The sequence below is a fragment of the Peromyscus eremicus genome, chromosome 5, assembly GCF_949786415.1.
Source record: "Peromyscus eremicus chromosome 5, PerEre_H2_v1, whole genome shotgun sequence".
Classification (NCBI taxonomy): domain Eukaryota; kingdom Metazoa; phylum Chordata; class Mammalia; order Rodentia; family Cricetidae; genus Peromyscus; species Peromyscus eremicus.
Window position 1 is genome coordinate 30,938,346 of NC_081420.1, and position 20,965 is coordinate 30,959,310.

The 20,965-nt window shown below is 39.7% G+C and overlaps 1 protein-coding gene across 1 annotated transcript in view; it reads left to right on the top strand.

The window, feature by feature from the left end:
* Positions 1–20,965, top strand: part of Gmds (GDP-mannose 4,6-dehydratase) — a 584,865-nt gene that overhangs the window by 438,112 nt on the left and 125,788 nt on the right. Inside the window, exon 8 of the mRNA XM_059263223.1 lies at positions 20,555–20,673. Coding sequence (XP_059119206.1) covers positions 20,555–20,673 — 119 coding nt within the window. The remainder of the gene's footprint in view (positions 1–20,554; positions 20,674–20,965) is intronic.

Here is a 20,965-nt window from a genome sequence, read left to right on the forward strand (position 1 = left end):
GAGTTAATAGACATAGCATTTCCTTAGTAGATGAAAATCCAAGATATGTAGTCAAATTTGTATTCTTCAGCATTTTATCTCTCAGATCTTGTAGACTCGTGCTACTTCAGAAATTAAAACTTTTACAATGCAGAATTGTCAAGCCCAGCCGCAACAGATACATCTACAACATAACTCCTGCACCTAAGGCTTAGGGACCATTTCAAAAGAAGGATGGAAAGATTAGAAGAACCAGAGGAACAACAAGTCTGGTATGAGACTGTGTCTTCTGGAAATGTCAGTAGCTATACCCATGAAGTCAAATCAACATGGCTGCATAAATATGACCTGAACAAGGATGATACCAGTAGACATAACAAATGCAGAAACAGGAAAACTCATGAGATCTCAACCCCAAACTAAAAACTACAGATAATTAAGGAATGGTGAGAGCAGAAGAAATAGTCTTCCCTGGAGGAAGATCATACCAATTGGTTACCCAATACCAAATGAGGAAGCCTAAAAGTATATACATACAAGTAATGTTATATGGACTGAGCAGGTTGTTTTTATATATTTAGGAATATACACAGACACATAAAACAACAATAAAAGAAAAAGAGGCCATGAATTCAAAAGAGAACAAAGAAGAGTATATGGAAGGGTTTGGAGGGAAGAAAAGGAAAGGGAAACGATATAAATATTATTTAATTATCTCAAAAAAATTAAATACAACTTTTAAAATTTTAGAAGCAAGTGATGAAACCACTAGGTTTATACATACCTCGTTGTGTTGTCATTTTAAATATTTACAACGTATTCTTTCAAATATTTCTAGATTTAACAGAAAGCATTTCCCATATTTTATGCCTTACTAAATTGACATTAAATATTCCTATGTTTACACACATACATACATTTAATGACTCATATTACCTATGAAAGTTTGCTGTTTTGTGATTTTAAAGATATTTAAAAAACAAAGTAATGAAATATTTATTTTTTTACCTCTGTTTCTTGTGCTTCATAAAGTAACACACAAACAAGCCATATATCTATTTTAATACTAGTATATTCACTTTATAACTCTATTATAAAGCCAAGGGTTGGCCACCAGTGGTCAATGCATATATCACATGGATGGCATTGCAATCAATGAACTGTCACAGGAAAGTCAAAATATAAACAGCCAGCATTGCTACAGCAGCTTAAAGCTGGGATTAACTTGGATCACCTAGTCTTCTGCTTTTAATGAAATTCCCTCCCTTGTATTTTCATGTTTGGGAGAGAGTCCAAAGTTATCTCATGCTAATTTAGTTAGGCAGTGCCCTCCGGGGATGTCACAGGCTTCCCTGACCTCTCCAGAGGAGATGCAGTGAAGGGATGAGGAGAATTAAACATTCCTAAGAAATTGGAAAGCAGCAACCCCCCAGAGAGTTTGCAAAGAAACTAGCTCCAGACTCAGCTGCCAGAGCCTCAAGTCACCTTTTCAGCACTTACTTGACGTCTCTCTCAGTCCCATCTGGCTTGACTCAGAGGTCAGCCCGGGGACTAGGGAGAAGTGGCAGCTCAGAGAAGAATTCAAGGGAGGTCCAGCTGAGGCACATTCTGTTTTTGTCTTTTGCTATTATCTGAAGTACATTCAAAAAGATGGACAGAGTACAGTTAAGTCCTGGCTGACTGCATCTCAGGAAGAGATCCACTGCAGGCAGTATCCCGACACATCTCAGACCCACTGGTTCTGTGCAAAAGTGAGAAATCACTTTTCAAAGAAAGGCAGTTTGTTCAGTAGAAAAAGTTAGCAGAGAGTTTGAGATGTGAGATGTAATTATACTATCCCATTTCTTCATTGGCTTCCATTGTGATTCTGAAGGCATTCTTTCTTCACCATTTGATTTAGGAGAGGGCTTCCAAGTCAGGTATATATTCTGACACCAAGAGTTCTCCAGCAGTACCATTCCCATTAAGCTTAAGTTCCTTTTTTTTTTTTTTTTTTTTTTGGTCTGGAGCCGAGGACCGAACCCAAGGCCTTGCACTTGCTAGGCAAGCACTCTACCACTGAGCTAAATCCCCAACCCAAGCTTAAGTTTCTAACTTCTGGTTTCTCTGTCCAAAGCAAGAGAGCAGGAGGAAGGGGAGAGGGAGAGAGCCATCACAGTCATCATACCATCACAAAGTCAAGCATCCTGACCCTGTGCCCAAGGGGGAGTGGTTTTCTTTACAAAGACAAAAGCCATTCTCTGCTTCAGACACTCACCTCCCATTTCATATAGCTTTCAGAAAGCATAGCCATCTGACCAGAGAGAGGATGTGTACAGTTGGGGGCTGAAGTCAAGAAGCTAATCGGGGGACCAGGCATATTTCAAAGGAGCCAGTACAAAGGCTTCCATACCTCAGCCTTTGACATTAGAAATAGCTTGGGACAGGAAGAAAGAAGAGCTCTGAATGGAATCTCAGAGAAGCCTTCCCAAGGCCTCTAGCTTTCCTGCTATCTCCAGGCCCTATCCCCAGGGTGTGAAAGAGTTAAAGGGCTCTGTGAGCCCTCACCCCCATCAGGGAGTGTCTTTGGGCACCAGAGAGAATCTGGCACAGGATGTGTTTTCATGGAACTGCTTATCAAAAACTAAGCTTCTGCTGTTTCGTTTCGACGGTTAGATGGGGTGGAAAACTGGCCGAGGGAGCAGGAAATTTGCCTTGCATTCCTGCTCAGTCGCCATGTGACCCAGTTGCAGGTCAGACTTCTAAGCATGTCTCAGTTTCTCCATCTGTAAACTTAAACAATGGATTGAACTTTACTTGATTTTCTTACAAGAGTGTTGGGAAAAAAACCTCACCAGAGCTATGGCAAAAGAACACTTAGGAAGCTTAGTCTTGCCCTAGCCTGGGTTCAGGCTGCCCAGTTGCCCTCTTATCTGTTTGAAAAGTGTTCAGACCACAGCCTTCGATGCCTATTAATGCGTTGTATTCCTACCTAACCTTGTTAACACTGTCCCAGCTCTAGGAAGACAGTGGAAGAGCTAAGAGGCCTTTTGCCAAAATAAACAGTAAAGCTTGGAAACACTTAGGCCAAGATAATTAGGAAAATGGTGTTGAATAAAGGATGGCATTAGGGTTCTGGTATGCTTACATTACAATCTGGTTCCAAACAGCACAATCTGCATCTTGTGACCAGTTTTTAAAGGTTTTGTTTGTTTGTTTTATTTTGATTTAGTTTAATTCGATATCTACCTTTTAAGGGATTTGATTTGTTTACATCTTTTGCTCACCTTTCTGTTTAGACTCTACTTACAGACTTTTCTTCCACACTGAGAAGTCAAGGTGGAAATTTAACTTCTTTAAAATCTAAATTACTATTTAGAAATGCTGTTTAACAAAAGAATGGCATTTATCAACAATAATGCAGCTCACCATTGAATAACCAAGGCTACCCACTTGGAAACATCTCCTTATATAATATAAACTTATTTCCTTGAAATAGCAGAAACCTACATATAAGACGTCTACACATGTGCTTGCGCGCGCGCGCGCGCGCGCGCGCACACACACACACACACACACACACACAGACCCACATATTGCCAGAGGTTTGTGGTTTTTTTAAAGTTTGACCCTACCCTACATATTTTGGGCAGGGAGTCAGAAATTCCTAAGGATGAAATGTTGAAGGCCCAGATTCTGTTCTAAAATGCATTTTAAAAGAATTACCACTCTGAAAAATACTGTGTTTCTGTGTTTGGTATGATAACATCCCAGGGAATTATCACATCATAGCTTGAGGATCATTATGGAACACTGATCTTTCAGATAGTCACCCAGGAATTCTCTCCAGTAATATTATTATTTATAATAGCAATAATATTTGGTAGATCACAAAGTGCTCTCCATATATTATTGGATGGGATATCTAAAACCCTCTAACCTGTATGAGAAAATCGTGGTTGAAATAAGTTAAGGATGTAGTCTAAAGCAACAAGCCTACCTAGCCACAAACCTAGCTGAATTCTTTCCACAACATAATGGGGAAACTGGCCCTTCATGCCCATTCATTCTCCTATAAAAATACTCCATTTGGATAGATGAACACACCCACATGCCTCACCTCTTGTCTCTGTGGCCATCTCGGTTCACACCTCCTATATGTCTTTTGGGTGTTTTTTTTTTTTTTTTCTGGGAGTTGTTAAATACACATGCATGTATGAGTGCATGTATGAGGGGAGCAGAGGTCAACTGTGGGTGTCTTGCCTCAAGAATCATCTATCTACCTTTCTTTTTGAGGCAGAGTCTCTCCCTGAGCCTAGAGCTCACTGTTCTACTAGGTGAGCTGACCAGTGAACCTTGGGGATTCTCTAGTCTCTGCCCCCACCCCCAGCACTTCCATTACAAGCACATGCCACCACCATTCCTGGCTTTTCATGTTGGTGCTGGCAAAAGAACTCAGGTCCTCAAATAAGCCATCTCCCCAAATCCACAGTTTTGTTTTGAGTTCATATTTTTACATTTCCGCTCTCAAGTCTTTCCACGGGTGTAAAGAGTACTTTCTATCTTGTATAAAAGTACATATGTTCTGGCAGAAAAGCTTCCTACACTGCTGGCACTGCTTTTATTGTTGAGAACAAGATTATTTCTTCACTCTTAAACTCCAGTCTTCATGGTTGTCCTCGAAGGAATAGAGAAAGACAAGAATAGTCAGGACTAGAGCGCCTCTCCTCTCTTGTTGGCTCCTAGAGACACTCCAATTGGCAGGGGGCTGCAGGGGCAGCGCCAGCAGGTGTCACTGCCTCCTCCTGGTGTGCATCCTTCTGAGCCCTGTAGTAATTTGCACTGCATATTTCTGAGCAAATGGTTAGTCCCTGCCCCTTTCCATGGTGGTCCTATCAAAGTTCCAATCTAACACTAAGTGGGGGACAGCAATGTGTCCTACAGACAAAAACTGGTGCCCACTGCCTTGCAGATCTTGGAGCCATCATGATACCAACTGGAATGTCCTCTTGTCCCCATTGATTACCCCAAAGCAAACATGCAGTCCATTGTACTAGTAGGAACACAATACTTGGGCTTTTTTCTGCTTTTTTTTTTTTTTAAAATTCCTGTTTTTCCTGGAGTGTGTTACACATAGTGCAATCTATGTGAAAGAAAATAGAAAGGAAGGAGCAATCATGGTGCTGTCACTTAATCAAGTTTGTTTGTTCTCACACTGACCCCATTCTCTAGTATCTGCACACTCAGTCTGTAACCCAGCTGGATAGCAAAAAGAACGCCCTGAAGGGGGCATTTCTCACTAGACAGTCAGATTACTCTCAGGGAGACTCTGGGGCTTTATTTCTGTGTCTTTGGAGAATTGATTTACTGGAAGTTTATCTGCAAGACTTAATTCACTGATTCTTCAGCCTAATTGCCCATCCTCTTACTCCACTTAAAACCAAATTTATTCTTATTGCAGCTCAGAGGATGCACTCTAGAGGATAGAACCTTGGAGCTACTAAGTTGAGAAGAGACAGCTGCTTTGTATTCTGAATGACCCATACTCCACCTTAGGGTGTTTCAAAGCGGGCCCAGCAGCCCTCCTCACCCTCACCTGCCTTGTTTTCCCCTCTCCTGCCTCAGAACAAGTTTATCATAACAGAAGGGTGTGTAGTGTGATACCACACGTGTCCAGCTCACTGGCAGGAGCAGTATGCCAATGGTCTGGAGACATGTAAACTACTACAAAATTGCTAGCTTTTAAAAATATTGATTTTTAATTTTCTAGACTAGTAAGTAGATTGTCTTTGATGCTGTTCTTTAATAAAGTGATCAGCATTCCCTAGGATCTCAAAGCAAAGACTAAAATCTAGAGAAATGGCATTAAAATTTAGTTTGCAACCTGACAGTTTGAGGGTTTCTGAAAACTTTCCTCCAAAGTACAATGCGGTGAAAACACCATCTAGTTCTTTGAGAGCAGTGGGTGCTGCTGGGCGCAGAGCATGCCACTGGAAGACTGAACATCGCCCAGCTCCCCAGGAAGGTTCAGATCACAGTTAGTATCTGCCTTTCATAAACACTACTCAAAGTGCTCTTTCTCTGAAGGTTGGAGACTGAGAGAATGAAGCACACATCCTCTCCAGGCCAAGAGTTGCGTCATTAGCCCTGTGTGATCAATAAGTACATTGTGGTGGTGATTTCATAGCTGATTAACTGATGTGTCTACAAGCCAACACTTGACTTGAAAGGCTGGTCTGGCTGCTCACTGTGTGAGCGTGGCCTTCACTAGCCTGCCTGGCAGCCAGCTCTTAGCTGCACTGTCCCAACCACAGCCTGGGTACAGCCCTCAGTTTCATCGTGAGTAACCCATCAGCCAGAGCCTGCACTTCTGTGAAAGAATGGGCATTTTGTCTTTTCAGTCAATACCAAACAACAAGATCATTAGTATTAGGGAGGAGAAAAAAGTGAATAGAAACTACTTCCAATACCTGATTGTGGACACTTCACCTTTGATAACTGAGATAAATGGGAACAGCAACAGTGTGTGTGTGACAACACAGAAAGGTTAACTTGATAGAAACTACCAGTGTGTCTCTGTCACTACTGAAAGGCAGGGTTCCTTGACTTTTCTTGAATTCATTTCCATTGTGTTACCTTTGAATTAGATCTTAGAGCTCCATCTTGGAGTTTTTGCATTCTTCTTACTGACTTTCTGTTTCATTTTAAAGAAAGTGAAGGTTTTAGTTTTTTGTTTGTTTTTTCCTCTGGCATTTAATATCACCAGTTGTGGGGTAAATAAATCATCATATACTTGAGGGAAAAAGTGGGAGGAAAACTGAATGTGTTAAAGATTCTTGCTTTTCATTACTAGTGAGATTTCCCAACTGGAGCGTCTCTGTTTTATTTTGCCTCCAGCGAACACCTGATGATCTGTAATAAAGCACTATGCAAATACTTTCATATATTAAAAGAACAATATTTTGACACTCATCAACACAAGCAAAAAAATACAACACTCAAATAGTGTTCAAGAAAACAATGAAGATATTGTTCATTCATTCACATGAAATGAATGCTAAAAGTTTATTATAGTAACAGAAAAGAGTCCTCTTAGATCTTAGTCTTTAAAATTTGCCTAAGTTACATTACTTAACGTGTTATACAGTAATAGATTTTTGTTATCAATATTGAGCAATCACTGATGCTGATCAAACTATTGAAATTTTGGTCACCAAAAAATAAGTAGTAATTTCCTGTGGTCTAATCTATAATCTAAATTATAGATTTCTCTAAAGACCCCTTAAAAATACTTTTATCTATCTCAAAGTTTTCAAATACTTGAAAACATATTTTGATAATGCTAATTTATCATAGGCTTACTTTTCTAGATTTTGTATAGTTCTGTATGCTTAAAATTTTTTAAAGTCTCCCAATGACCCTTTGTGTATGTTTTAATAATTGTGCTTGTAGAACAAAATTTTTGTTTGTATTTTAAATATTGGAGAACAAAATGGGCTGTTTTGGTCTTTAGCTTTGTTTAGTTTAGTGTGGATTTGCTTTTATTGAGGGAGAGACGTGTGTGTGTGTGTGTGTGTGTGTGTGTGTGTGTGTGTGTGTGGTGAATGATGGGTAATTTCTCCTGTGTCACTGTACTCACACAAAACTGTTATGATCAATATTTTCTTAAATGTGATGGCTTCCCTTTTTATCTGTGTTGATCAAAAATATTGCAGAGCCAGCATCTAGGAATCTTTGTAACAGGCACTTGAGCAGCACAAGTTAAACCAAGGCAGGTAGAGCAATTTGACCACTCATAAGAACAGAACTCCTCTACTGATTATAGAGGGCACTTTCAAATTTAGCAAATAAAATTACAACTATTCTATACAAGCATATTTTTAAGAGTACTGATAGAAGAGTGACTTTCAACTGGACACTAACTTTTGTAATTGGTCTCTGGGGATACATATTTGAAGAGTTTCCATGAATAAGTCAAATGGGATACTAGGTTCCCAATTACTAAAATGGTGGTCAACCTTGCTCACTGTTGCTGTTATTGTTACACAAGAGCCGAAGGATGGTCACAGAAGTTGCACACTGATGAGCAACACCCCTGCTCTCATGCTGATCCCTCCTCCATGGCAGGGTGCACTGGGGTTGCCACTAGGCACGTGGTGCTTCCCCACTGAGTCCTCCATTCACCCCTTAGAACAGAGATACATGTCTTTTCCCTAGGCTTGCAAGTCCATAACTCATGCTTGGCCTCTAGCTGTCTTCATTGAGATTGTTGGCACACAGAACAGAAACCAATTCAATTGAAGCAGAAAGAGATCTGTCGTAGGAGCCTTGTGTATACTTCTCAGGCTCAGAAAGTAAGACTTACTTTGTTCAATGCTTCTGACCTCTTCTCTCATTCTCCATATTCTGACTCCTCTACTCTCATATGTTTCCTCCTTTGTGCTGGACTTACATCCCCTGTGCAAGCCTTGCCCCTGCATCAGATGGAGCAGGCTCCAGAAGCCTCAGTAGACACTACCTTGTTGGCTTGGTTCAATCTCTATGTCTGATTCAGACATCTTTGACAGTATGATTGATCCAGACTTGTCAGGTCTCCATCCATTATAAGGAGGTCGGTTAGTCAGGAAGCACAGTAACAAGTCACCTGGTTCAGTGACAGCTGCCTTTGATTCATCTTTAGCTGGAGTGGTGGGTGGGGCCGGTCTTACTTATTGGGAGGAAAGCTTTATTTAGAAAGGAGCCGTGACTGCTGGCTCACAGACACCTCAAGGAGTTTATGTCTTTTCTATGTCAGTTTTGAAAGTCCCCAACCCAGACACAGCATCTATTCTCTCTGTCCCTTCCTAGAACATCTCCAGAGCCTAGCATCTAGCAGGCAGTCTGTAAGTGTTTTAACTGCTTGATCTGCTGTGTGGGTCAGCCTGGAACAGTGGGTCACTGCCTTGTGCTTTAATATAGTCCAACAGAAAGCACTTGAGGGAGCTGGAGCTCCAGCGCCAGCTCTGCGCTGAAGTGGGTGTGTGACTGTAGGCGAGCCACTTAATCTCTCTGGTTTCAGTTGCTTCATCTTTAGAGTGAGTTGAATTGAATGAGAACAGCTCTGAGGCCCCTTCCAGCTATAAAATTCTGTGGCTCTGACTAACTGACTTGGGATTTAACTCACCCCACCCTATAGGCTGTCCTTCCCTTTTCCATTTATGGGTACAAGAGTTTTGTCATGGGTATGGACCAGTCATTCTCCCAAGCTACATAATCATTGTCATCACTCTTCTCCTAATAATGAATAATAGGGTTGTGTGTGGTGTTTTTTAGCACTTCCTATGTCCTGGGCACACTTGCAGACACTTTAGATGTTAGCTATACTCTTTAATTGAGTATCAGGTTAGCTTACCAGCAGTTACCTGTAAGCAGCAGGCTGGAATTGAATCCCAGGTAGTCTGGTGCTAAGCCTGCCCCAGTAGAGCTCCAGGTATATTCAGAGCAGCACTCCAGCTTCCCCATGAACTTGTTGCATATGCATGCTCTCTGGAGCCATCCAGGCCTTTCTGTTAGAATCTCCTGGGCTAAAGAGGGCCAGCAATTTCTGTTTGTCTTCCAGATGATTCTGATGTATGCTAAAATTTGAAAATTCCTGCCACCTTTATCACATTTCACCAAACCCAGAAATGTTATTTTGAGTGTTTATCACAGGTATTCTGGCAGGAAATAGGGTATATGCTATTCTTGCCAATGTCTGGGTAATTGAGGCGGGCACTCAAATGCCACTGCCAATAAAGGTGAACCTGGATGTGCTTTTTTTTTTTTTTTTTTTAGCTCATTTACTTTTCTAGTTTAACATGACTGATGAAATGGGTGCAGAAGTCAGGGTGTGGACACAGTGCGTGCAGATGAGGGAGAGGTGGGATTATTTCTCCAGAAGTGTTCTTCCTCCACAAAGCCCTGTAGTCTCTCAGCAAGATTGTGTAGGCAGGATTAAGGTAGTATGTCATATTGTAGGCTAACCCTCTTTCCTTAATCTGAAGCCTGTTCTTTGCCTTGCACTGCCCATAATGGCATGCCCTCATGTGGCCACAGAGCTCTTCTGATTTGAGATATGCTATAAGTGCAGAGATTTAAAACAATAGTACAGGTATGTGAAATACCTGGATAATGTTTATATCAGGATAAAACACTAATTATACTGGGTTAAATAAAACATTAAATGCTATAAGTGCAGAGATTTAAAACAATAGTACAGGTATGTGAAATACCTGGATAATGTTTATATCAGGATAAAACACTAATTATACTGGGTTAAATAAAACATTAAATGCTATAAGTGCAGAGATTTAAAACAATAGTACAGGTATGTGAAATACCTGGATAATGTTTATATCAGGATAAAACACTAATTATACTGGGTTAAATAAAACATTAAATGCTATAAGTGCAGAGATTTAAAAAAATAGTACAGGTATGTGAAATACCTGGATAATGTTTATATCAGGATAAAACACTAATTATACTGGGTTAAATAAAACATTAAAACTAATGTGTCTTTTATAATGTGTCAGAAAATTTTAAACCCTTTATATTTGGGCTGATCCTGCCCTGTATATTAGTACATGGAATAGCAGTTATTTAATGGAAAGGAGACTCTCATGGCAACACCAGGACCTACTATTGAAAGGAATGTAGAACCAGTCCAGAATTTAGATTCTCAAGGTCATACTCAGGTGGTTTGGACAGGCTTGATAAGTGTGGTCATTGAAAGGCAAATGGATTAGAAGAGGTTTACATAGCACAGTCAGGAGCTAAAAGCAAGGAGGTGGCCAATCAGGTGCTCCTAAGTGTAAAGAAACTTCCTCTACCATTCTTAGAGCTTCTATATTGTCCCTGCTGAGCCAGACACTAATTCTAGAACGGCTTACCTGAGTATTTGAGTGGGAGCAGGTAATTGGAAACACCTGGCTGAGGTAGGTGGCTGGGTGTGCTCCAGGAAACAACTACTTCTGGGAAGTATGTTGTGACAGTAGTAATGTTGGGGCCAAGTTAGAACACTTGTCAAATTATAGTGACCTGAAAGTGAGCTTCTACATCCCAGATGTCAGTCTTTAAATTATTATTCCATCATATAAACCAATAATTGGACAATTTAAGGAAATATGGAACTATGCAAAGAAACTGAAAATGTAGAGCCAGGAATGGTGGTGCATTCCTGTGATGTCATCAGGAGGCATAACAGGACTCTTTCCAGTACCATGACAGCCTGGGCTACAAGGAGAGTTTCAGGCCATCCTGAGACCCTGTCTCAAACAAATACATACAGATGTAGGAATTTTCTGCAATACCTAAACATTCATCTGGCATTACAGCCCTCACACAATATCCTTTTGTGATAGACTCTTTTAGAAATAGATATAATAATCCCACCCATCCTGCACATCATTTTTCAGTATGACTATATCCATAAGAAGAGAAATCCTATTTCCCCTATGTTTGATAGTGGACTGTAATCAAAAGCTTGCTTAGAAAGTGATAGCAGCTAATAGGTTTGCTGCCCTCTCCCCTGATAATAAGTTTCTCCCCCGAATTGAAGAAGTGTAGCAATAGATATATTGAGCAAAGCAACTCCTGAGCAGTTTCACTGGTGTCAGAGAAGCCAGAGAAGTCTTGCCCACCCAAGCCAGGGCAAGAAAGTTTTATAGATTGTAGGCAAGGGGTAATGGTGTATCCTCGACAAGCTGGGTTCATGCCCAAGTGTGGTCAAAAGCTGAGTGTTTAGATGGGGATGTGGGGGCCTGGCAGCAACAGGGAAGGAAGCCGCAGTAGTCCCAAGAATTTGGAACTAGGCTTTTGGTGCTTTTCCTTTGTTCTGACTCTCTGAGTGGGCAGGGTTTGGAGAAAGAGAGAGAGACAAGAATGGAGCTTCCTGGACCATGCAAGGGCAGGCTGGAGGTTCCAACTGAACATTGGCTTCCAGGACAAGCCTTTTAAGGCCTTCAGCTCTGTTCACCTTTGTGGGAACAGATACCATGTAAAGAAGCTTGAGGCAGGGTGATAAATGATGGGAGACCATGTCAGTGAAGAGTGACCATGAGGAGTCCTGAATGTAGGCAAGACTAAGCATCAAAGTCCAGGAGGGAAGCCATCACCATTCCATAGTCTAGCCTGATCCACATAGCCAGGATCACCAGGAATCAAGATGAGCCATGTCCTCTGAACTCTCCACAAGTTCCGAGCAACAAAAAACTGAAGTCACTATGTTTTGGAATGGTTTAAGCAATAAATTGATCAATTTAACATTTATTTTCATGTTTATTTTTTCGCTCAGGTTCTTTTATATATCACTTTTTTAAACCTGAAAAGTTTTAATTAAAAACACCATAGAAATACTCAGATTCTTAACTATGTATGTGTTAATATTATCTTAGTTGCCCTTATAGTTAAGACTTGTCCACTGACAGTAAACCAAAAGTATTTTAAAGATATTGTTAATCCCACTGGGCAAGAATAAGACCACTACCACAATTGTTGACCCAAATTTGAAACAAGCTTTATTAGATACTAGCCAGGACAATGGACACTGGCTAGTCCATACCTGGGATTCCCAGAGTTCAAATTACATTATAAGTCCTGAATTACATTAGTGAAGGGCTTATAAAGGCAAACCCCACAAGGCTGTGTCCTTCCAGCCTTTGTCCAATCATAGGCAAGCATACATACTGACATACTTCCTGCCTGTGTACTTCCTCCAAGCACACCTCACCAAGGTTTTTCACAGAAGTGAAAACAGTAACTTGTTATCTTACATGAACACCACCTCCTAGCACTCCAGGAACTTATCTGCCCTTGGAAAAGTAGGGCTTATAGGTTGGAGGCATTTTTGTTTTATAGATCTCTTAAGCACAGTAATTTAAACTTAAAACATAATGTTAATCCTCACAATGTTTTTCTAGATATGTGCAAAGTATTTTAATTAATATATTTATTCTTACAATGTATTTTTATACTATTCATCCTTTGTGTCCTTTTTGTTTTTGATGACCTACTAAGTCCAATTTATGCTGCCCATATTCTCCTCCTGTGGAGTCACCCCAATAGGACATGGTGGATCACACCCTTAAAGAAAACTGACTCTCCTTCCCTCAGAAGCCAACAGTTGCCAGTAACTTCTTAGTTAGGGACAGGGGCTAATGAGCCATTCCCCTCTCTGTGCTGGAATGTTGACTAGCTTGATCTTGTACAGGCTGTACAGCTGCTGTGAGTTCATGAGTGCAGCATCCTGTCATGTCCAGAAGACACTGCTTCACTTCAGTCCTCCCTAACCTCTGGCTCTTACAATCTTTTCACCCTACCTTCCTTGACAGTCCCTCAACCAGGGGTTGGGGAAATGATAGAGATACCTTATTTGTGGCTGAACACTGCACGGACATTTACTCTCTGTAGTTTGGTCAGTTGGGAATTTCTGCACTATCCAATGTCTACTGCACAAAGAAACTTCTCTAATGAGGTATGAAAGCTGCAATAATCTAAAAATATAGATATATAAATTTAGAAAGCAGTTTGATACTATTTCCACTTAGCAAAATAACATTGGTAGGTTTGCCCATAGGGCCTGTGAACTTTGCAACCATAGATTCTCGGCCATATCTATAGTACCAGGAATATTTCTTCAGTGGAATAGGCATCAAACCCAATCAGAATGTGGTTGGTTACCCCCCTATCATCTGTGCCAATATTATACTTATCTTGCCACAGTCCATCATTATTGTAGGTCACAGGATTCACAGATAGGTAAGACTAATGATGACATGCTCCCCATCCCCAGTATCCTATACAGCATCTGCTGGAACCATGAAAGCTAGCAAGCAGGGAGGATTCTCCCTGGTTGGTACCATGTAATTTCTCAATGTCCCATGACCAAAGTAGTAGTTGATGTCTTCAGCAAGAGGGTCTTACTACCAAGTTCCAGTGGGCAACTAAGAGCAATGAGAATAATCTGTATTGTTTGGGGGAATCTCCAGTGTACTCTTAACCAATAACTCAAGGGGAGTATCCCACATATAACACTGGTCTTTTTATTTGATAACCTATAGGTTCTGGGAGTACTATCTTTCATATATTATTTACAACTTTGATGTAGCTGAGATTGATCTTGAATTCCTGATCCTTCTGCCTCTGCCTTTCAAGTACTAGAATTACAAATGTGAGCCACACACCTGTTTTAAAATGACAAAGGATAATTCTTTATACACTCATTCATGGCATATGGATGTTAAACATTATATCCAGTTTGATATATAGCCCTAATCCTTTGAGGCATTATGCTTTAACAATGAATGTAAAGAAAGAAATATATTTAATTGACTGGACTATTTGGATTCAGTATTCTCTCATTTAAACATTCTCAAATGAAGAACAACAAAAGCTGTGTAAGAAACAGTAAACCAGCTTTGTTTTAACAGTGAAATTGGCCATAACTTGAATTACAAGGTACTATTGAATATGGAGAAGATGCCATCAAATGTAGTGGAAAACACATACACACATACACACACACACAAAAATACACACACGGAGTCTGTCCACTAAGTGTTGTTACCTGAGAACAAACATTTGCATATAAGCAAATATATACCATATTTATCATTCTGGGTCTGGGTTACCTTACTCTGCATGATTTTTTTCTAGTTTCATTCATTTGCCTGCAAATTTCATGATGTCATTTTTTAACAGCTGAGTAATACTCCATTGTGTAAATGTACTACATTTTCTTTAACCATTCTTATGTTGAGAGACAACTAGGTTGTTTCCAACTTCTGGCTCTTATGAATAGAGCAGCAATGAACATGGTTGAGCAAGTGTCCTTGTGGTACGGTGAAGTGCTCTTTGGGTATATGCCCAAGAGTGGTGTAGCTGGATCTCGAGTAGATTAAGTCCCATCTTCCCAAGGAACTGCCATATTGATCTTCACAGTGGCTGTACAAGTTTGCACTCCCACCAGCAATGGAGGAATGTTTCCCTTGCCCCACATCCTCAACAGCATAAGCTGTCACTTGTGTTACTGATCTTAGCCATTCTGACAGATGTAAGATGAAATCTAAAAGTAGTTTTGATTTACAATCCCATGATGACTAAGGATATTGGAGATTTCTTAAAGTGTTCTCAGCCATTTGAGTTTCATCTGTTGAGAGTTTTCTATTTAGGTCTGTATCCCCATTTTTAAAAATTGGATTATTTGAGGAATTTGATATCTAATCTCTTGAGTTTTTTTTTTTTTACGTTTTATAAAATCTTTATTGACAAATAATTCACATAATATACAATTTTCCTGTTTGCACAATTTGATAGACTTTAGTCCAGCATCCTCATAGGCCCATGATACCATCACCACTTTCTATTTTAGAACATCGCTGTCTTCAATTTCATACATACATATAATGTATGGTGATTACATTCTACCTTTTTTTTTAAATGAACCTAATATTTGCATTTGTAACTGTTTCTAAGTTCACAATTCAGTGGCATGAATTACATTCAAGATATTAATTATACTTATGATATTCATTAATTACACTCATTAGTTACATTTGTGGTATTCATTGATTACATTCACAGTATTCATTCAATAACTATATTTATGATATTCACTAATTACATTAATTGTATTGATTTTTTTACATTCATGATGTTATGTCCTGATACTACTGTTCGTTTGTGGGGCTTTTCCCTCACACAAAACAGAAACTCTGTATTTAGGAAATCATTACTCTATATTCCTTCCTTCTCCATCTTGAGATAATATCTAATCTTTCTGTCTCCATGAATTCATGTATTCTATATATTTCATTTTTAATTATAATCTGTTTTTATGTTCAAGCTATCTGTGTATTATTTCTCCTGCAGTTGTATATAAAATGTTTTTACATTTAAAAAAGGGCAAATACTATAGAATTGTATTATATGAAATATATTAAATTTCTTGAGTTCTTTATATATTTTGGCTATTAATCTTCTTTTGGATATGGAGTAGGTAAAAATCTTTCCCACTCTGTAGGCTGCCACTGAATAACATTATGCTTTGCCTTACAGAGATGTTTCAGTTCATGAGGTCCCATTTATTAATTGTTGATCTTAAGAATTTCTTATCTATTAGTTCTTCCTGCTCAGTAACTGTATCTTTAAAATACATCTTTATCTCTAAAGAACCTTCACTCAATGGCATCTGTATACATGTCACTGGTTTTGCCCATGAATAAATTGAGAGGGTCATCATGTGAAGCTTTATTTTTATACTTCATCCTTTTGTTTACATAGTTTTATTTGTCTTAATTGGGTTATTGGATTTTTTTCTCAGAAATGTCAAAGAGCTAGGCATAGTGGCACATGCCTGCAATTCCAGCACTTGAGAAGTAGAAGCAAGGAGGATAAGGAGTTCATGGCCAGTTTCAGCTACATAGTAGTTTTGAGGCCGGCTTGAACTTCATGAGAGCCTATCTTAATACAAAACAAACAAAATCATAGTATACAGACTTTCCTGAGCTAATCCTGAGACTTACCTCTGTGAGTTACACAGAGCCCAAGGCTTGGCCTACCTTAATCTATTGAGGTGCCAACCCAGACTGTGACTACCAGGCTGTCATGAAGAAAACTTCTGCAGAGTAAAGGGTAAATATAAAATAGACATGAGAGGAGTCCCATGTGGCATCCTTCATTACAAACTTTACTTTTGCTTTGTTCAAATTCACCATGGGGGGGGGGGGGTGGTTCAAGACAGGGTTTCTCTGTGTAGGCCTGACTGTCCTGGAACTCCCTCTGTAGACCAGGCTTGGCCTCGAACTCAAAGATCCACCTGCCTCTGCCCCTTGAGTGGTAAGATTAAAGGCAGGCACCACCACTGCCCAGCAAATTCACCTTTTCTTAATTATTGTTTTACCATAGATTTTTGTTTAGTTGGTTGGTAGGTTAGTCAGTTAGTTTGGTTTGATTTTTTTCTTGCTGAAGATTAAACCCACGATCCTGTACTTGGTGTTCAAATGCTCTATACTGAGCTATGTCTCCAGCCTGGATGGTTTGTATTAGAATTATTTCCTAGATTATCTCCCCTGTATTATGTGCATATATCCATATAATTATTGGTTTTTATGACAATTATCACATAAATACACACATAATAAATTTTAAAAATAGCTCATAGGCATGAAAATACCAAGCTTAACAAAGCAGCAGTCAAATGCACATAGTTAAACATCACCTTGATTAACCAATCTTGTTATTCATGGTGCCAACTCAGTTAATCAGTGTTCGTGGCTTGGATACTGAACTGGAGATTAATGGCAAAGTGGAAGCAATTGTAGGATCCAGATTTTTAAGACAAACACACATCATACCCCAAAAGGCATGCATGGAATCAGTGTAGTCAGTCGTCTGTGGTGATGTGCTTTCAGTGTTCTCCTTCACTGGGCCACTGTGAGCAGCCACTGGAGCTGGCCACTTACTGATCAGGGAAGACTGGCCTCTTACCAGGGCCTCCGGAACCTCTTGTAGTCACATTTATTATTTGAAGAACTGGACAGAAGACTATGAAAGGGTGTTTTTTTTCTGAAACTTTGAAATGTAAAGTTTTTTATTTCTCTAAATTAATTTGTAAAACAGATAGGTTAACTATATAGTTGCAAGAAAGCATATTACCATAGCTACACTCGTCTCAACTTGGCTGTCAAATGTCATTTGTACAGCATCAGATTTCCCTTAACCTCACGGGCCTTGAATGCAAACTAAATTGAGATGTGACTTGAAAACTGTATTGTTCTCTTGCCACTGAAGGACATTTTCATAGGGAAGAATCTTACTCTGGTACATCCCTTATGTGATTTGCTTTTCTCCCTGTGCAATGGATAAAAAAACAGGTGTGGGGGGGAGCTGGTGATCAGGTAAAAAATGAAAGTAAATAAGTATCTGAGGAAGTGACTAAATCAGTCACATCCTTAAATGGCATCAGAAGAATGTCAGATGACTCCTGCTTTTCTTCTTTGATTCCATGAGAGACAAAAAAGAACACTGACCTCTAAAACACATAACCTCATAACTGCTTCTGCCTTCAAAAGGCAAAACTAGGTGGTGATTTGCTCATAGCCCATGGCCCATCATGTCATGGGTCGTATGGTCCCACATGTGAACAGGAAGGTGAGAAGGGGTGAACTCTCGCCTTAGTTGTGCCATCCATCAGAGAACAAATGGAGCAGATCCATGTGTGCAGCTGAACACGGAGTTGAGGGCCATGTCCTCCTCACACAGGGGCCTTTGTCTCCCGGACATGATCTGGCATTAGGAGAGGATGCACTGGGCCTCGACTTTGTAGCAAATTACTAACCCATTATCACACTAGAACATAGGATCGTTTATCTTCTAATCCAGAGTGTCACCTGTTCTTCATTTACCAGTCAATAATCATTAATTATGCTCTGTGGAAATTTAAACAAAGCTCATTCCCTCTGTTAGAAACCAGTAAACTCTTTAGCAATAACAAATAGATCTGGAATTGTATATCCTTTCCCTCTCCATTCCCAGACTGGAGTCTGGCACAGTATGAACTGTAGAGGAAATGCCTAGAAATTGATAGGTCAAAGGCCCCAAATAGTCTGATGGAAAGAAAAGAGCAGACTCTTGGCTCTGGCTCCCTTGAAAGCAAGAGGCTCCCACTGGTCTCCATTCCTGCCAGGAACATACAAGTCCAAAGGACCTGGCCTTGCCTCATGTAGACAGACCTATAGCAACCAGAAGCCACTCTTGTCCTTTTATTTCTACTAAACCTTTGTTTCCTTCCATGTGAAAGAAAGAAAGAAAGAAAGAAAGAAAGAAAGAAAGAAAGAAAGAAAGAAAGAGGGAGGGAGGGAGGGAGGGAGGGAGGGAGGGAGAGAGAAAGAAAGAAAGAAAGAAAGAAAGAAAGAAAGAAAGAAAGAAAGAAAGAAGCCCACGGGAGATCTGAAGAAAAAAATCAGCTGAGTGGTCCTGAAATTTATACGAAAATGTTATTTTTAGAATGGAAATCTGAATGAAACATACTTGACTATATTTACCCTGTTCACACCTAATCCCTCAGACAAATGTTCAAACAGAAATTCTAGCTAGAAACATAATTTTTCCTAAAACTCTAGAAATAGTTTGACAAAAGCCAAAACCTGTGTGTCTGTGTGTGTGCATGTCTGCATATGCATACATATGTGTGCCTTGACACGCTTCAGGCTTTTACCCAATCAAGGGAGGTAAAAGGGTTGCCTTAGTTGGGAAGGGCACCAAAGGGCAGCTTGGGACCAGGTAGGGCACAGTGCTTTGTGTAGTTGGTTCACAATGAGACAGCAAGATCTCATCCCAGCAGCTCCTCAGGACCCTGGTCCAGAACATGGGAGCAGAGGTCAACTTCCTGAGACAGATTAAGAGAGATTATACATTCCAGGTTATGAGGCACATGATCAACCAGAGCCTACAAGGAGCCCCAGGCCTGTGCTCGTATGTGAATACTAGCTACACCTATGTTTTAAAATATGTTTGGGTTTTTTTGTTGTTGTTTTGTTTTGTTTTGTTTTGTTGTGTGTGTGTGTGTGTGTGTGTGTGTGTGTGTGTGTGTGTGTGTGTGTGTACATGGGCGCAGGTGCTCGGCTAGGTCAGATCCCTGGAGCACTGGAACAGGCAATCGGCACTGCCTGATGTGAGTGCTGGGAATCAAATTCCTGTCTTCTGGGAAAGCAGTGAGTACTCTGAAACACTGAGTCATTTCTCCAGCCCCATAATCTATATACCTCAATTTTATTTATTTTTATTTATTTATTTTATATATTATTATGTGTATATATGTATATATAAAATATACCTGTATAGTTGATATATAATTCTAAGCTGTGGAAACAGTAGGTGTACATGCTACTGATAAATGCTTTTCTAAGCAAATAGAGTCGATTGTGACAGTTTCTCATAGTCTATGGTTCAAAATGCTGCTTCATTTGTGCCAACTTCTCTAACTCTCAGTGTGTAAATTTCTGTCACACTCTGAAAGTTGAACAACCAATGTTGACAACTTGTTAAAATGCTAGTAGTTTCTATTGTGTGACTCTGTTAACTGTGTATCTTTTTTACTGCTAAGCTTTCCACCCATTGTTGAGAAATGGGGTTCTGCTTTTGAGGACTTTTAAAAGACTTTTTTCTTGCCTGCCATCTGTGACATGAAGGACACTTAAACAATGCCTCTGGGATTATTCTTGCATTGATATTCTATACAAAGGTTATTCACTGGATATTGATAAACATTTTCCTCTTAAGTTGTGGTCTGGAGACCTGCTGTGAAGCAGTCTCCTGGTCTGCTGAAGATAAAGATTTCTAGAGTCCATGACTGAGCCAAGTGTTCATACCAAGATGTCCTCCAAATTTTTTCTGATGTACATCAAATTATGAGAGCCATCTTCAGTAATTAGAATACTGCATTAAGTTCACACTCATTTTCTAACTCTCATACTATTTTCTAACTCTAACTTCCATTCCAGTCATGTGCTTTGATAATATTACATTCCCACAGTGATCACAAAGTAACTCTCACGTGATTTTACTTCTTTCTTTCTAGGCTATGTGGCTGATGTTGCAAAATGATGAGCCAGAGGACTTTGTCATAGCTACTGGGGAAGTTCATAGTGTCCGTGAATTTGTTGAGAAATCGTTCATGCACATCGGAAAAACCATTGTGTAAGTACACCTGCTGGGTGCTTGCTGCTTGCTCACCAGGTATTTGTTGCTCATGCTCTTCCACTTGATTCTGCTTCCCATCTCCCTCTCTCAGTCTCCTGCAAAAGCAATGTCAGAGATCCTTTGTGAGTCTCATATCCAACTCCAGTTAGCATGTCAAGTCTTTATCAGCTTCTATACCAGTTTTCTCAGGATTTACTTTTATTTTTTTAATTTTTAATATATTTTTCAACTTAAAGTTTATGGTAAAGTAATTTCTGTGTTGTATAATGACTTTACTACAGCTAACTGT